At 43.6% G+C, this 19,150-nt stretch overlaps 1 protein-coding gene across 1 annotated transcript in view; it reads right to left on the bottom strand.

The window, feature by feature from the left end:
- The window catches only part of slco3a1a (solute carrier organic anion transporter family member 3A1a), a 218,199-nt gene that overhangs the window by 14,130 nt on the left and 184,919 nt on the right, over positions 1 to 19,150 (bottom strand). The window contains 3 exon segments of the mRNA XM_073032576.1: positions 198 to 262; positions 2,909 to 2,979; positions 2,982 to 3,086. Of these exon segments, the coding sequence (XP_072888677.1) occupies positions 198 to 262; positions 2,909 to 2,979; positions 2,982 to 3,086 (241 nt within the window).

Genomic DNA, 19,150 nt, shown 5'->3' on the forward strand with positions numbered 1-19,150 from the left:
GCCCAGCACAAACCCTGCTGGTTTGATCTGATGCACATGACACATTTCGCTATGTGTTTCGATACGCATGTGATAAATCTAATCTTTAGCTCTTGCTTTATGCCATTCTTGCCCATGCTTTTCGCACCCTGGTCCGATGCCCTCTTGCTCAGTGTTTGGCTTTGTGAGAAAAAGGTGCAGATATGCAGGGAACTCACCGAGCAGTCGCAAGAGCAAGAACAGGACTCCCAGTGCATACGACTTGAGCTCTGGATTAACTGCCCTGCATGGAGACAGGAAATACAGTGGGTGACTGAGAGGAAGTTAATTAATGTGCTCACCATTCAATTTATCCAGAACTGTTATATCAATTGTTATTAATTCTTCAGCAAATTACAAACCACTTCAACAAATGACCCAAAGCCAAAGGGAATAAAATAATGAAAGCAAAGGTTCCGAATGGATGTTTGCTACATTCTAAGTCATTAATTTCCAGCTATGATATGTCAGATATTTTGAAACCTTTTGTCACTGCGATTCTACACAAAATGAATGATTTAGATGCACATGTGAGCAGCCGGTAATGAATTCAAGCGAAGGAACATAAAACATGCGGTTCAACACTCCTGCACTGTCACTCATAGAGCGCTACAGGACAGAAACAGGCTCTTCAGCCCATCTAGCCCCTGCTGAACCGATCTGCTTAGTCCCATCTACCCGCACTTGAACCATATCCCTCTCATCCAGGTACCTATCCCAACGTGCCTTAGATGCTGCTGCAAATAAACCTGAGGCACAAGAGGCTTAGGTCTCACACCACCAAGTTTAGGAACAGTTATTACCCTTCCACCATCAGGCTCCTGAACCAGAGCCAATGATCTCACTCACATCAATATCGAAATGATACCACAACCTTTAGACTCACCTTCAAGGGCTCTGTAAACTCGTGTTCTTGGTATTATTTATCTTTCTAACTATTTATTTATTGTATTTGCACACTGGCTGTGTGTCAATCTTTGCGTGTAGTTTTTCACTGATTCTATTGTATTTCTTTGTTTCATTGAGAAGCCAGCAAGAAGGTGAATTTCAGGGTAGAATATGGAGATATATATACTTTGATAATAATTTTACTTTGAACTTCTGCTGGTAGCTCTTCCACACTTGCACTGCCCTCTGAGTGCAGAACACACCAGCAGAGTTTTCAAAGTCGCACTGAGCCTTTTTCTTTGGAGTTTAATACGACGTTATTAAGTCTTAGTGTTAGAACTGGGGTGCCAAGGTAGCATAGTGGTTAGCATGATACCGTTACTGTTCAGGGCATCAGAGTTTGGAGTTCAATTCAGGTGCCATCTGTAAGGAATGTGTACGTTCTTTCTGTGGCCACGTGGGTTTCTTCCAGGAGCTCTGGTGTCCTCCCACAGTCCGAGAATGTACCATTTAGTAGTTTAATTGGTCATTGTAAATTGTCCTGTGATTGGGCGAGTGTTAAGTAGGTAGGTTGCTGAGTGGTGTTGCTTCTATTGGTTGGAAGGGCCTGTTCCACACAGCATCTCGAAATAAAATAAATTAAAATAAAATAAAATTGCTTTCAGTCTCAACAAGGTAACCGATAGAGTGGGGTACTCTTCCATTTCAGGCACTTTGAGACAACCTTAGGTACAGCATGCTACATGAAGAGCAGGTTTGCACCACACCATGATGGTTTTGAGAGCAGTTCTTGATTCTGTGATGCAGATATCTCTCTATACTGTTTCATCAGTCAGATGGTGAACGTGTTCAAGTCAGAGAGGAGTTATCCTTCAACAATATCTCTCAGCCCCACACTCATGTTTGCCATTGTAACTACTTTATAACATAGGGTAAATCCAAACAGGTTTATTTCTGCTGAGGTTGGGTGAGGCTAGAACTAAGGGTCATAGGTTAAGGGTGACAGGCGAGGGAACTTCTTTACTTAGAGGGTGGTACGAGTGTGGAATGAGCTGCCAGCAGAAGTGGTGGACGTGGGTTTGATTGCAGCATTTAAGAGAGGCTTGGACAGGTATATAGATGGGAAGTGTATGGTGGGCTGTGGTTCCAGGTGCAGGTTGATGGGACTAGACAGAGTAATGTTCCGACATGGACTAGATGGGCCAAATGGCCTGATTCTGTGATGCAGTGCTCTACGACTATATTTGCTGCCTCCTGACAGTGTGGGACATCTCTAAAGGTTAAGAGTTCATTTAGGCAATTTTTGCATTGTTGGCCCCTAACTCCCACCCCGGGAAATGGATATAGTGTCCTGAAACTGGCTAATTTCCCACCTCTTCCTTTCCAAAGTCATCAGGCGAGTATCTACACGGCTCACCAGATGAGGCTGGATTTGAACCAAATCTCAGAAATGGAAGCCCTATATTTATCCCAGTACTTGATTCCTTTATTTCTTCCAGCTTTCCACTCCAAAGGTAGTGCAGGGATGGGAACCACATGTTCTGGTATTGAGTATGTGAGGGTCTATTACAGAGATGAATAGGCAAATATCCTGCACTAGACCATCGAGGCTTTAAGTTATGTACAGACGTTCCTCTTACTAAACCACTGAGGGACAGGCCTGTGTTTGAATGTGACACCTTCTGTTTATATGACTTTTGTATTTTTCCCATTGGGCATAAGACCCAATACAGATAATAACGTTCACAGTTATAAGCACAAGAGATTTTGCAGATGCACAAGAGAGTTTACACACACAAAATGCTGGAGGAACTCAGCAGGTCAGGCAGCATTTCTGGAGAGATAGTTTCAGGCTGAGACCCCTCATCAGGTCCAAGTGAATAGTCTTGACCTGAAATGTGGGCTCTTTATCCCTCTCCATAAATGCTACCTGACTTGCTGAGTTGCTCCGGCAGTCTGTGGATGTTCACAGCTGAAGTTTTTGCAGCAGACATGGTCCTACCTGATAAGTATTATGATGGCTGGTGTCTGGGCCATGGCCCCAATGAGACTGCAAACACACATCACGCACATTGAACGTCAGGAAACGCCTCTTGACAGCCGGGGCTCGGGCACTTGCCGGGGATTACAGTGGCATTCTTAATGGGGCCAGTGTTCAGACAAGCACAGGAAGTGAGATTCTGAAAGCAGAGAACCACAGCGGGTAATGACGGTAAACGCCACAGTACCGAGGAATCGAAGAAAGCCTTTCCATCACTGAGCTGCCTACTGCTGGGTACAACAACTTCCTGTAATTCTGATGAGTGCAGGACACACACTGGCTTTTCACTTGAACAAACCTGATTAAGGGGAACGTAAGGATATTCATGAACAGAAACTTATTAGAAACCATAAGACCATAAGACACAGGAGCAGAATTAGGCCACTTGACTCATCGAGTCTTCTCCACCATAGCTAATCTGTTTATCCCTCTCAACCCCACTCTTCTGCCTTCTCCCGTAACCTTTGACACCCTTACTAATCACCGCCACTTTAAAAATACCGAGTGACTTGACCCCCACAGCTGTCTGTGCCAATGAATTCCACAGATTCACCACCCTCTGGCTATAGAAATTCCTCTTCATCTCTGTTCCAAACAAAACAGGTACTTGCCAGAAACCCAATGAATAGCTCATTCCAACTATATGATCGATAAATTGATTTAACTGTTGAGCCTGCAAGTATTACATATAGTGTCATATTGAATCAGCTATTAATGTTATGCTCCACTGAAACCTCATTCTACCTTTCTTCACTTAACTCTATGAATGTAATCATTTCCTTCACACGATCGCCTCCCCGCTAATTAAACGCATAAACAATTCTCTTTGACATTTATTTATTTTGCTTGCGATACAGCCAACAAGCCGCGACACCCAGAAACCCATCGATGGAAATGAATAAAGAGTCGACATTTCATATTTAATGACGTACTTAAATTTGCTGATGACACCACTGTTGACGGTCAAATCGAAGGTGGTGATGAATCAGCATATAGGAAGGAGACTGAAAATCTGGCTGAGTGGTGCCACGATGTCAGCAAGACTGAGGAGCTGACTATTGGCTTTGGGACGAGAAAACCAGAGATCCATGTGCCAGTCCTCATTGGGGGAATCAGAGGAGGAAAGGGGTCAGCGACTTTGTATTTCAATGAGTTGACATTTCAGAGGATCAGTACATAAGTGCCATTATGAAGAAAACACAGTGGCGCCTCTATTTTCTTAGAAGTTTGTGAAGATTTGGCATGTCATTTAAACTTTGACAAACTTCTATAGATGTGTGGTGGAGAGTATATTGACTGTTTGCAGAAAGGCCTGGTATGGATACACCAAAATCCTTGAATGGCAAAGCTGACAAAAATCAATGGATACAGCCTAGTCTGTCACGAGGAAAACCCTCCCCACCCATTAAACATACCTACAGAGAGCACCGTGCAGGAAAGCAGCACTGATCGCAAGGACCTCCAGCACCCAGGTTACGCTCTCGTCTCACTGCTGCCATCAGGAAGGAGGTACAGGAGCCTCAGACCCACAGCACCAAGTTCAGGAACCGTTATTATCCGAAAACCATCAGGCTCTTGAACCAAAGGGGATAACTTCACTCGCCCCATCACTGAACTGTTCCCACAGACTACACACCCAATTTCAAGGACTCTACAACTAATTTTCTCAATATTTATTGTTTATAAATTATTATTATTTGGCTACTTTTTCTCATTTTATATTTGCTTGATTGTTGCCTTTTGCATGCTAGTTGTTTGTCCATCCTGTTGGGGTGGTCTTTCTTTAATTTTTATTGTGTTTCTTGTATTTACTGTGAATGCCTGCAAGAAAATGAATTTCAGGGTTGTACTGTTGATGGTGATATACATGTGCTTGGATAATAAATTTACTTTGAACTTTGATTCCTTCAGCTTCTTTGGAAGTGAGTTCCAAACATTAACTAAACACTTTGTTCAAAAAACAATTAAATCAAAATCTAATCAAATTAGGTACCTCCTGTACCTAATAAAGTGGCCATTGAGTGAAACGTCATGGTCTTCTGCTGCTGTAGCCCATCCACTTCAAGGTTCAATGTGTTGTGCATTCAGAGATGTTTCTCTGGCCACCACTGTTTGTAAAGGTGGTGGTTATATAAGTTACTGTCCCCTCCCTGTCAGCTTGAACCAGTCTGGCCATTCTCCTCTGACCTCTCTCATTAACAAAGCACTTTTGCCCACAGAACTGCCACTCACTGGATATTTTTTGTTGTTTGCACCATTCTCTGTAAATTCTAGAGACTGTTGTGCATGAGAATCCCAGAAGATATATAGTTGCTGAGAACTTCAAACCAACCCGTCTGGCACCAACAATCATTCCATAGTCGAAGTCACTTAGATCACATTTCTCCCTGTTCTGATGGTTGCTCTGAACAACAACTGACCTCTTGTCCATGTCAGCATGCTATTATGAATTAATTTGTTGACATACGATTGGCTGATTAGTTATTGGCATTAACAACCAGATGTACCTAATAAAGTGGGCCACAGAGTGTATGTCTCCAATGTTATATGCCTCTATCAGATCAACCAACTTTACAGCCAATCCATTCTCTCCCCTATAACTAAAGTCCTCCATTTCAGGCAAATACTGGCAAATCCCCTTTGCTAGGTCTCCAGTACAATCCCATCCTTCCTACGGTGTGGTGACCGGAACTGCACAATACTCCAATGATGGTCTGATTAGTGTTTCGTAAAGTAGTAATATAATCATTTTTGTATTATAGAGTCATAGAAGAGTACAGCACAGAAGCAGGCCCTTCAGCCCATCTAGTCTATGCCAAACTCTTCTAAACTGCTTACTCCCATCAATCTGCACTGGCACCATAGTCCTCCATACCCCTACCATCTATGTGCCTACCCAAACTTCCCTTAAACATTGAAATCAAACTCGCATGCACCACTTCACCACCCTCTGAGTGAAGAAGTTTCCCCTCATGTTCCCCTTAAAATTTCACTTTTCACCCTTAACGCATGACCTCCATTTGTAGCTCCAAGCCAACCTTAGTGGAAAGAGTCTGCTTGTGTTTACCCTATTTACACCCCTCATAATTTTGCGTATCTCCATCAAATCTCCTCTCAATCTTCTACGTTCCAAGGGATAAAGTCCTAACCTATTCACTGTTCCCTTATAACTGAGGACTTACAGACCCGGCAACATCCTTGTAAATTTTCTTTGTACTCTTTCAAACTTATTTACTTCTTTCCTGTAGGTAGTGGACCAAACTATATATTCCAAATTAGGCCTCACCAATGTCGTATATAGTGTCCTGTTATGTGCCCTGACCTATAGGAAGGTAAACATACCATATGGCTTCTTCATCATCTACCTGTGGTCTCACGTTCATGGAGCTATGGACTTAAAATATCATTGTCCCTTTATTTATTGACATTTCTTACTGCTCTACCTTTTACTTTTACACATTATATCCTTTATTGCTTTTCCGAACTGCATCACAATTCTTTGAGATGAAATTCCATTTGACGATGCTTTGACCTATTTTTCTATTCAGTCTATTTTTCTTTTTCTTTTCAAATCTCTTTATTATTATTATTATTATCCCAAATACGAGAGTACATTGAAGTAAGTAACGCTTACAATGTCTCAAAAGAGTAAAAAAAATTAAGCATTGAAAAATATGGTGACACAAAAAAAAAGAGAAGAATAGAAAAAAAAACCTACTAAAGCAAGAAAAAGGTGAGAAAAAAAAAAGAAGCCATTAGGTGTTCAACCCTGGAGCCATGCATCATACAAAAAGCTTCTAAAAATAAACATCAAACTGCCAGCAAAAAAAATTATACCAAAATTTACAATTAGATCGTGAAGAAATCTATCAATTAACTCAAACGGTAGTAACAAGCAAATGAACCCCATCTTTTCTCAAAATCAAACATAGGTTTGAAGGTTCGACTTCTAATTTGCTCCAAACTAAGACACTTCTGCTGTGGACTTAGACAATTTTCCTCATTATCCATCACACCACCAAGTTTCGTATCATTCTGAGGCAGGAGGTGTGTATATGTGAGTGTTTAAATGTATTCACGCTTGTTGCACACGCACTGGTGTGTGTGTGTGTGTGTGTGTGTGTGTGTGTGTGTGTGTGTGTGTGTGTGTGTGTGTGTGTGTGTGTGTGTGTGTGTGTGTGTGTGTGTGTGTGTGTGTGTGTGTGTGTGTGTGTGTGTGAGAGAGAGAGAGAGAGAGAGAGAGAGAGAGAGAGAGAGACTGAGTGAGGCATGTGTTGGGTAATATACACTATAAAATCATTGGATTTTTGAGTAGAGTTAGGCCATTCAGTCCATCAAGCTTGCACAGCCATTCAATTATGGTTGATCAAGTCACATCCCCCGCCTCCTTCGTCCCAAAGAGAAAAGCCTTTGCTTGCTCAAACTATCCTCGTAAGACATGCTCTCTAATCCAGGCAGCATCCTGGGTAAATCTCTGTGCTCTCTCGGACCAGGCAGCATGCTGGTAGCTCTCCTCTGCACCCACTCTAATTAAGGATGGGTAATAAATGCTGGCCTTGTGTGTGACTGGGTAAAGGTAATGAAGTTTTGGAACAGAATGATTTTCAGAATTACGTAGCATGGGATCACACAGTACAGAACCTGGCCCTTCGGCCCAAACATTCCATGCTGACCGAAACACCCATCTAAGTTAGTCCTGTTTGCCCACATTTGGCCCATATTCCTATCCAGGTAGTGTCTCTTAAATGTTGTTAACATCACTGGTGGAAGCCTCACCGACTACTTGCCAGTAGCCAAGAAAACAAGCAAAACTATTATCTACTTTATTAATCTCACTTTTTCTGGTGCACAATCACTGCAAACAAAAACCTGTAACTTCCTTTTCCGAAATGAGCTTTTGAACCGCATGTGTGACCTGGCATTTTTGTGGTGTAAATTAAAGTCTTGAGAGGGTGCAAGACGCTTGTAGTGTGGCGTGTACAGGCCGAATTGAGACAGCAGGGCCTGGGCCAATGTTGACTTTTGCATCAAGCACATCTTCTGGCAGCTCATTCTATACAGGAATTGGAGAAGAAAGGGATATAATTCACAAACAAGAGAAAATCTGAAGATGCTGGAAATACCAGCGACACCATACAAAATGCTGGAGGTCCTGCCGAAGGGTTTTGGGCCAAAACTTTGCCTGTACTTTTTCCCATAGATGCTGCCTGGTCTGCTGAGTTCCTCGGCATTTTGTGTGTGTTGAAAGGGATATAATTACTGAGTAACAACTCGCATTTGGAACTCTTGGGTGAAGATCATTCAAAGGAGTTTTTGCTAACAGAATTATGGTAAGACACCGGGACGAGTGACCAAAGATTTGGTTGAAGATTTTAAAGGGAAGCAAGGTGGCTTGGGAATGGAATTTCAAAGTTGAGAGTTTTGGCAGTTAGGGTGATGGCTGCTATTAGTGGAACAATTAAATTTGGGGATGTGTAGAATGCCAGAATTGAAGAAGTGTAAAAATGTACGGAGTCTGGAACCAGCAAAGAGAGTTGAATCAATGTCGCACTTAGCGGCGTAAGATGAAGTGTGGGAGTGCTTTGCCAAGACAGGTTTCAAGCTGTGTGGGGTGATTCAGTCAGGTTCCTTGGCACAAAACCTGTTATTATTTTCTTAAAGCTTTCATGAAAGATCAAAGGCCAAACAGCTAAAAAAGGAGACCTCGTTCCTGAATGCTGAAATGAAAGAGCTTTGTCATCAAAAGGTGAGGATTATCAGTGCCTGCTTCTGAATTAAGGGGGTTTTCCTCAGGCAGAATTCGGCACGACAATTCATCCTGATCTAGGTATGATGTCACCAGCTGTGCTTTATTCTGGAAGATTGCCAAGGTTGGCAAAAGATTGCTTCAGTATTTTTTCCATTAGTGTCTGAACCATGAGATTTGAGATCATCTGAAAATGGGTTTCACTTTCATGATTGTCTAGGAGCTTGCAGCGAAGTAAAGTCAGCACGTGACTTTTCCGTAACTAACCTGGCTGCTTGTTGTCCTTTTTTATCTTCAGATGCGTCATGGGAGAGATGATGTGATAGTATTTGGGGATACGGAGGGTTTGTGGTAATTTGGAGAGAAGGATGGTGGGTGGATGGGGAGGGTGTGTAGCTTGACAGACAGGACCCCCACTGCCTGGGATAAAACACTCCCTGTTCAGGGACCAGAGGTACTGAAACATTTTGGCTCAAAGTGGATCAGGCACCGGAATTCCTTTAAACTTCATCCCCTTTAAGGAGCTCCTTAAAAAAGTTACCTCAGATTCAGAATCAGTTTTAATATCACAGACGTATGTCATGAAATTGTTGCTTTGTGGCAGAAAAATAGTAAGGTAGCGGCCAATGGTTCAATGTAGATTCAGAAATCTGGTGTGAGAGGGGAAGAAGCTATTCCTGAATCATTCAGGTGTGTCTTCAAGCTCCTGTACCTCCTTCCTGATGGTAGTAATGGGAAGAGGGCATGTTGTGGATGATAGGGGTCCTTAATGATGGATGCCACCTTTTTGAGGCATCGCTCCTCGAAGATGACCTGGATACTGGGGAGTCTAGTGCCCATGATGGAGATGACTGAGTCCACAACTTTCTTCAGCTTATTTTGATTCTGTGCAGTGCCTCACTCCCCACCCAAATCAGACGGCAATGGTTGGAATGCTCGCCACAGTACGTCAGTAGGAATTTGCGAATGTCTTTGGTGACATATCAAATCTCCTCAAATTTCTAATGAAATATAGTCGCTGTTGTGCCTTCTTATAGCTGCATCAATATGCGGGGCTCAGGATATATCCCCAGAGATGCGGGCAGCCCAAAAACCCTTTCCACTTCTGACCCCTCGATGGGGTCTGATGTGTGTTCCCTCACCTTACCCTTTCTGAAGTCCTCAATTAATTCTTTGGTCTTCCTGACGTTAAGTGCAAGGTTGTTGCTGTGACACCACTCAACCCACTGATACATCTCGCCCCTGTACGCCTTCTCGTCACCAACTGAAATTCTGCCAACAATAGTTGTGTTGTCAGCAAATTTCTAGATGGCACTTGAGCTGTGATTTGCCCCACGGTCATGGGTGTGGAGAGAGTGGAGCAGTGAGCTAAGCTTGCATCCTAGAGGCACACTGGTGTTTATTATCAGCTACCTCTTTACGTCATCTACATTAATATTGCCTGGCGAAAAATTTTGTTTGATGATGTACCAGCAGCATAGTAATTAGTGCAATTGCTTTACAGTGCCAGGGCTCACCACCTAGGTTCCATTCCCACTGCCGTCTGTCAGGAGTTTGTATGTCTTCCCTGTGACTATGTGGGTTTCCTCTGGGTGGTCTGGTTTCCTCCAATATTCCAAAGAAGTATGGATTCGTAGGTTAGTCGGCATGCTATATTGGCACTGGAAGTTTAGTGACACCTGCAGGCTGCCCAGCACAATCTGCGTTGATTTAATTTGCTACAAATGATGGGTTTCAATGTACAGAAGGTAAGTTAAAATCTAAACCCTTAAATCTGCAAAAGGTTTAGGGAGAATTTACGGTGAATGTGCTTTATAAATGGTGCCTACTCTTACATCTCCATGGTACAGAAGTCTTGCAAAATTGGTCTACTGTGGTGTTATCTCCCATTTAGAAAGTAGTCCCGTTTTCAACCCCACGTTTGGTAGGTCCTCCAGACACAACCCTACCGAACTATAGGCTAAAAATTGGAAATGGGTATTAGCCTAAACTTTCCAGCTAAGCATGGACAAAATGGGTCAAATGGCCTCATTCAGCACCATAAGTCTCTATGATTCTATGCATTATGATGAACACTACTAGGAAACAAAACTCTCAAGCACAGGATCAATTATTTATTTAGAGATACATTGTGGACTAAATCCTTCCAGCCCTTCGAGCTGCGCCACCTGGCAACTCCCAACTTAACCTCAGCCTAATCGCAGTACAATTTACAATGACCAATTAATCTACTGACCGGCACGCCTTCGGACTGTGGGAGGAAAACTGAGCACCCGGAGAAAACTCGCACGTTCCACCGGGACAGCATACAGACCCCTTACAGGTGATGTGAGAATTAAACACCAAACTTCGACGCCCCAGGCTATAACAGCATCATGCTAACTACGACGCTCCCGTGACGCCCTACATGAGGCATGGTAGCATCGCGGTCAGCAGAAAGCTACCACTGTGCCAGGGTCCTCCCGCAGTCTGTGAGGAGTTTGTACTCTCTCCCCTGTGACCACGTGGGCCCCCTCCAACATTCCAAAGAGTAACGGGTTAGTAAGTTATTTGCTCACATGGGGGCACCGGGGGCTCATTTGGCTATCAGGGCTTGTTACCATAAGTAAAATTTGCTGGCATGGTCAACTGCTCATGCAGAGATCCAGAGTTATGGTTCCTCCCTTGCTGGTGCACATCTCCTGATCCTCGGCAGGTTACTCTGTGAGTGATAAAGTTTCCTGCAGTACAACTGAGAAGCTCAAAAATTCTCCAAAGAGATTTAGCAGCTGGTAGAGGACAGCCAACGCATTGCCAGCTGTCAGTGTCAAGGATTATAAATGTTTCTGAACTTCCCTGACATTCGGAAGTATTTATAGGCTATTAAATGTACAGTACTCTGCAAAAGTCTTAGGCACACGCACATACATATATAATGATGATGATGATGGCATCCGTTAATCTCGCGAGACCATGGATCTGCGCCTGGAAAGTCTTGCTTCAGTCTGTGTTGGTACAGTAGCGTCTGTTGTGGCTGTAGAGGCCCACAAGGGAGTGAAGACTCCTGCTTTTCGTGTTGTGCCGTCGCGGTGAGGCGATGCTGGAGTGACCTCTCCAGGGCGCTGGCCTGGGCAAGGTTGTATGGGGAGACCGGCAGTTGCCCAAGCAGCAAGTCTTCCCTCTCCACACCACCAATGTTGTCCAAGGGAAGGGCAAGGTCTGATACTGCTTGGCACCAGTGACGTTGCAGGAGTTGACAGAACAAAGTTGAAGACAACATCGGACTGCCTTAGGGACTCCAGCTCCGGATTTGTCCTCAGGGTTTACTCCCGAAGCCTTTTCCATGAGTGGGTATGGCCGCAAGGCAGCGGAGGTTTGAAATCAGAGCTTTCTCTCTCTTAGATGGACTGCCTTCCCAGGCTGACGAGCTCCATCTACCCGAAACATAAATATATATACCGTAGCTAGACTTTTTCCACAGTACTGTATTTGTCAATGTGGGTGGAAAGGGAGTTTGTAAATCTGACGGGAGCAAAGGATATAGGAAATGGTGAGGGTGAAGCATCGTGGGACGGGGTGGCAGGGAACAAGTGTCGGGGGGGGGGGTGGTGCTGTTGCAGGTGCAGACACACCCAACCCTGAGACACCAGGCAAGGTCATTCGATTCCAAACAATTGGTTTAATGATTACAGAAAGTCTCTCTGGTGCTTCCCCTTCCCTCCGCTCTCCCTTCCCCTTTTCCCAAACACAATTCCATTCTCTCCCTGCCCCCTTCCCACTCTCAGTCCACAACAGAGACCCATATCAGAATCAGGTTTGTCATCACTCACATATCATGAAATTTGTTTTTTTTGTGCGGCAGCAGTACAATGCAATGCATAAAATTACTATAAATACTGTGCAAAAATGTGCCTAAGACTTTTGCATTGTACTGTACATTTAATAGTCTATAAATACTTCTGAATGTCAGGGAAGTTCAAAAACATTTATAATCGCTGGCACTGACAGGGATTGCAGAGTAGCACGGCTTGAAGAGCCTATTTTGCACTGTATTTCAATCAATCAATCAATTTACATATGTGCCTAAAAATATTGCACAGTACTGCAAATAGATAACTGGAAATTATTAACTTATTTTCAAGTGTAGAGTCTGCTAAATGTTAAACAGTTATTATATAATAAATAAGCCAATATAATTTGGAAAAGGAGATCTCTTTTCTCATTCCTTTATGCCTTACAGTCCCCAATGAAATCGACGGAGGCAAGAGCTGATTGTCCAGTGAAAGTGTTGGGGAACCTCAGTGGAACAGAGCTCTTTGGAGGTGTAATGGGAAATACAAGTACAATGTATGTTGTTGAAGTGTTCCTGATATTTTGCTATAGGACTAAACATTGGAACAGCGACAAACAACAATTTTTTTGCATAGCATGGCACATTCATGTGGTTTACCCAATGACAGATGCACTCTGTGATCAGCATAACAAAAGGGGAAGCTATTCAGCTGAACTTTCTCCATGTTATGCTTTATACCGAATGCATTATGAGCCTGCCACAGTCTGAGACACTGAAATAATAGCCTTAGGTAGTGAGCAGTCATTAATTATGTAAGCTACCAACACTCTTCATAATACCTTTCACCCGCAATAATTATAGAGTAGATCCCCAGTTAAGTATATTAAAAAAACTGAGCAAAATCATTGTCATTTCTGTAAGCCATTGTACAGTTAGCATGATGGTTATATTACTGGGCTAGTAATCCAGAGGCGTGGGAAAAATGATTCAGAAACTTGGGTTCAAATGGTGAAAATACTCAACAGGTCAGGCTGTATCTATAGGAAAGAAAAAAGACAAAAGTTTCAGTTTGACGAGGGACCTCCGACTCATAACCTGTTAAGTATTTAAGACCGTAAAACCATAAGATATAGGAACAGAATTAGACTATTCGGTTCTTCAAATCTACTCCGCTATTCAATTATGGCTGATTTACTCTTCCTCTCAACCCATTCTCCTACCTTCTTCCTATAACCTTTGATGCTTTTACTAATCAAGAACTTATCAGCTTCTGCTTTAAATATGCCTAATGACTTGACTTCCAAAGGAGTCCGTGGCAATGAATTCACAGATTCACCACCCTCTGGCTAAAGAAATTCCTCCTCATCTCTGTTCAAAAGGGGAGTCCTTGTATTCTGAAGCTGTGCCCTCTGCTCCTAGACCTCTGCACTACTGGAAACATACTCTTCACGTCCCCTTTATCTAGGCCTTCTAATATTTGATAGTATTTAATGAGATCTCCCCTTATTTTTCTAAAATCCAGTGCGTTTTTTGTATTTTGTTTCATATTTCAAGCATCTGTAGATTTAAAAAAAAATTCTTGAGTTAAAACTACACCAGCTGAGGAATTTAAATGCAGCTAATTAAAATTCTGAAATTTTATGAGTGCTTGTAACAGCAACAAAACCACTGAATTGCCTTGGACTTAGTCAGGAGAAGGAAACTTGGAATCCTTAGTATGGCCAATATTAATTTCAGAGCGACTGCAATCTGTTTACCACTTCCTGATCTAAGGAAAATCTGAGAATTCATTGTCCTGGTGCCCCTCCTACTCTCAGGGTCCACCCTCCTCTCCTATCAGACTCTTAAGTCTCCAGCCCTTTACCTTCCCCACCTGTCACCTAGCTAGACTTCCTTCCCCTACCGCCAACTCTCTATTCTGGTGTCTTCCCCCTCACTTTCCAGTCCTGAAGAAATACCTTGGCCCGAAATGTTGACTGTTTATCCCTTGCTATAGACGTTGCGTGACTACCTGAGTTCCTCCAGCATTTTGTGGAGTTGCTCTGAGAAATCATTTGGTTGCATTATGTCATGACAGGAAATAAAGTCTGAAGCATGCTGTCCATTTGACATTGATCTTGGCACTGCAGAAAAAGCAGACCGCTCTGCACCGTTTGCAGAGACTTTACCATGTGGAGTGACTCTTGTACTACCAAGGATTTGGAATTGGAATTATAAGCACAAGAGATTCTGCAGATGCTGGAAATACAGAGCAAGATACACACTCACAATGCTGGAGGAACTTAGCATGTCTAGTAGTATCCATGGAAGGGAATAAACAATTGATATTTTGGGCTGAGGTGCCAATGGTTTATTCCTTGATCAAGTCAAGTCAACTTTTATTGTCATTTCGACCATAACTGCTGGTACAGTGCATAGTAAAAATGAGATTTTTTCAGGACCATGGTGTTACATGACACAGTACAAAAAACTAGACTGAACTATGTAATAAAAAAATACACAGAGAAAGCTACACTAGACTACAGACCTACACAGGACTGCATAAAGTGCACAAAAACAGTGCAGGCATTACAATAAATAATAAACAGGGCAGTAGGGCAAGGAGTCAGTCCAGGCTTCGGGTATTAAGGAGTCTGATAGCTTGGGGGAAGAAACTGTTACATAGTCTGGTCATGAGAGCCCGAATGCTTCGGAGCCTTTTCCCAGACGGCAGGAGGGAGAAGAGTTTGTATGAGGGGTGCGTGGGGTCCTTCATAATGCTGCTTCCTTTGTGGATGCAGCGTGTAGTGTAAATGTCTGTGATGGCTGGGAGAGAGACCCTGATGATCTTCTCATCTGACCTCACTATCCGCTGCAGGGTCTTGCGATCTGAGATGGTGCAATTTCCGAACCAGGCAGCGATGCAGCTGCTCAGGGTACTCTCAATACAACCCCTGTAGAACGTGATGAGGATGGGGGGGGGGGGGGGTGGGAGATGGATACTCCTTGAGTTCCTTCAGAAGTACTGAGAGTAAATGAGGCCTCACTGGGTCAGTGTCAGCCATGAATGTTGCATGCTAGCTGTTTAGATCTGTAAGCCTGGGCAACACAATTTGGAGAGCAAGCTGTTGTCCAGGCAACAAGCTCCTCCTCTCCACACATCTGATGAACACAAAGGAAGAGCAGAGACTGATACAGTTTAGCATCAGCAGCCATTATGTTTGGGGTATAGATTCGGTGAATGCAGGCAGGCTTTTTCCATTGAGGTTGGTCGAGATTAGACTTAGAAGTTGTGGGTTAAGCGTAAAGGGTGAAACGTTTAAGGGGAACGTGATGGAGAATTTCTCCACTGAGAGAGTGGAACGAGATGCCAGCGGAAGTGCTGGATGCGGGTTTGATTTCAACATTTAAGGAAGGTTTAGATAAGTACATGGATAGGAGGGGTATGGAGGGCTATGGGTCCAAGGGCAAGTTGATGGACAAGGGAGAACAGTTTGGCATCCACTAGTTGGAGTGAAGGGCCTTTTTTTCTGCTGTAGTGCTCTATGACCCTCTCCATCTGGAGCTGGCACAGCGTTGAGGGGGTAACTAGCCACCTGAGGTGCAGTAATTCACTGATTCCATGACAGTTTTGTCAGTGAACTGAAATTTCGAGATAAGATTTTTGTATTAGGAGTTATGGAGCTAAAGGTAAGGATCTAATGTGGCCCTACTAGATGTAGAAACAGGTTTGAGAAGCTGATTTAGCTATCTCTGTTTCCATGGCTTTCAGTTGCCAGAAATCAAGAGATTCATTCCCTCAGTACCTCCCTAATAGCAAACCCATATATCTGGAACCAATGGAATAGTCCATGGCCTCCTCAGGGTGGAGAAGCAGCACCTATATCCATCTGGGTAGCCTCCAACCTGATGGCATGAATATTGATTTTCTTCTTCCGTTAAAAACCCTCCTCCTTCCCTTTCTCCTACGGTCCACTCTCTTCTCCTATCAGATTCCTTCTTCTCCAGACCTTGACCTTCCCCACCTACCTGGCTTCACCAATTACCTTCCGGCTAGCTTCCTTCCCCTTCCCCCAACTTCTTGTCCTCGCCTCCCCCCCCCCCTTCCTTTTGATTCCTGAAGAAGGGTTTCAGCCCCAAACATAAGACTATTCATTTCCATAGGTGCTGCCTGATCTGCTGAGTTCCTCCAGTATTTTGTGTGTGTGTTGCGCAGTAAATACCTTCCCCATTACATTTGAAATGGAATATCTATGTTTTATCTCATTGCTAATGGGGGTTCATGACAGGGTATGAAAGTAACTAGTCGTCAAATTGGGAGTTTGCTCTGCACAGATTGACTGCCTTTTTCCTTGCATCATCGACTGTAGTTCAAAAATAATTAATCAGCCATAAAAATCTTTGGTCTATCATGCGACTTTGTGTGGGGGGGGGGGGGGGTTTGGCTACAGAAATTCATGTTTGCTTTTACATTTGAAGATTAGTTTTATTTGTTACATATATATTAAACAGACACAGAGATGGGTCATTTATACCAGGGGTCACCAACCTTTTTTGCACCGCGGACCAGTTTAATATTAACAATATTCTTGCGGACCGGCCGATGGGGGAGGAGTGGGTGCGGGGGTGTTAATCATGACTGGAATATAGGTGATAAAGGAATATAGGAATATAGGACCTATAGGAATATAGGTCAAGTATAAGTCACTTATAAGTGGCTAATACACTCCTAAAAGGGTTGATCTAATGAATTTAATATTAAACACACAGTGTTTCCTTGCATGAGTATAGTGATAAGTCAATTATAACTCACTTATAAGTCAATAGCATCATAACATTTTAAGTAATGTTTGGATGTTAAACACACAGCACATATTTTCCTCGTATGAACATATAAAATCATTGCAATACACCAGTGAGAGGACAAGGTAAGGGCCGTGGCGGTCGCAGTCCGGAGAGAGTGACCGACCGAGTGAGGAGTGTGACAGAGCGCGTGCCCGCCCTCCTTGTAAGTAGTGCTAAAAGGCAGCGCCCATCTGTCCGCGCTCCAGGCCAGTAGCAACGGCACTTCTCGCTGGCCGCGCCAGGCGGCCGGTTACCCGAGGCCAACCAGTGATCCCTGGAGCGAGGGTATCACTGCGTTTAGGCGACTGATGACCTCGCGTGCGTTCAAGTTCAACAGTGGGTGTGAAGGGAATGAGGAAAGGTGCAGCTGACTCACATCGTTTCATATTGCCAAATCATTATCGTTTCCTCGCGGCCCGGTAGCACATGCTTTGCGGCCCTGTGCCGGTCCGCGGCCCGGTGGTTGTGGACCACTGATTTATTCCAATGACCAACACAACACAGTGATGTGCTGGGGGCAGCCACAAGTGCTGCCATGCTTTCGGTGACAACATAGTGTACCCACAAGTCCCTCATCCTAACCGTACGTCTTTAGAATGGGTGAGGAATCTGGAGCACCCATAGGAAACACGTGACAATGGGGAGAATGCACATACTCCTTATAGTCTGTACATTCAGTGGTCGGAACTAAACCCCTGTCAGTGATCAGCGGTGCTGTAAAGCATTATGCTAACTGCTATGCAACCTTCTACATTACAGGCCCACCCTTAAATATTCTTTTTGAGCATAACTATACTGCTACGAAGTGCTTTGGAAAGATATTGTTGTATAAGTGTGTAACAGGGCGTACAGGAGCAAGATATATCAGCTAGTTGAGCGGTGTTGCAGCTACAACCTTGCACTCTACATCAGCAATACCAAAGAATTGATTGTGGACTTCAGAAAGGTTACGACGAAGGAACACACTCCAGTTCTCGTGGATGTGTCAGAAGTGGAAGGAGTGAGCATTTACAAGTTCCTTTATGTCAACATCATCTATGGATCTACCCTGGACCTAGCATATTGGTGCAGCTATAAAGAAAGTAGCTATATTTCATGAGGAGTTTGAGGAGATTCGGTATGTTACTGAAGACACTCCTAAGTTTCTAAAGATGTTGTGTGGCGTGTACTCGAACTGGCTGTATCACCAGCTGGTATCAGGTCCGGGGGTACGGCTACTGCATAGGATCAAAAAAAGCTTCAGAAAATGGTAAGTGTAATCTGCTCCGTCATGGGCACTAGCCTCTGTAGTATCCAGGACATCGTCAAGGGGCAATGCCTCAAAAAGGTGGCATCCATTATTAAGGATTCCTGTTCATCCAGGTTTTGAATGCTATCATCGGGGAGGAGATACAGAAGCCTGAAGGCACACATTCAGTGATTCAGGGACTGCTTCTTCCCCTCTGACATCCGATTTCAAAGGTTCGATGGTTCTATTTAATATCAGAGAATGTACACGTGTACAACCTGAAATTCTTGCTCTTCACAGACATCCACAAAAACAGAAGAGGATCCCAAAGAATGAATGATAGTAAAACATCAGAACCCCAAAGCCCCCTCTCCCCCCCATGCACAAGCAACAGCAAAGCATCAACCCTCCCCCCTCACCTTCCCCCAACAGGAAATAATGGACATTGAACCCACAATCACGGCCTCACTACTTTTTAATTTCTATCTTTTATTTCATTGTACTGCTGCTGCAAGGTCAACAAATTTCACGACATATGCCGGTGATATTAAACCCAATTCTGATTCTGAGAGCAATGTGGTGCTCTGGTTGTTATGGACATCCTCAGGGTATGAATGCATTCCTGTTGAGTAT

This window comes from Hemitrygon akajei, chromosome 30 (assembly GCF_048418815.1).
Source record: "Hemitrygon akajei chromosome 30, sHemAka1.3, whole genome shotgun sequence".
Lineage (NCBI taxonomy): Eukaryota > Metazoa > Chordata > Chondrichthyes > Myliobatiformes > Dasyatidae > Hemitrygon > Hemitrygon akajei.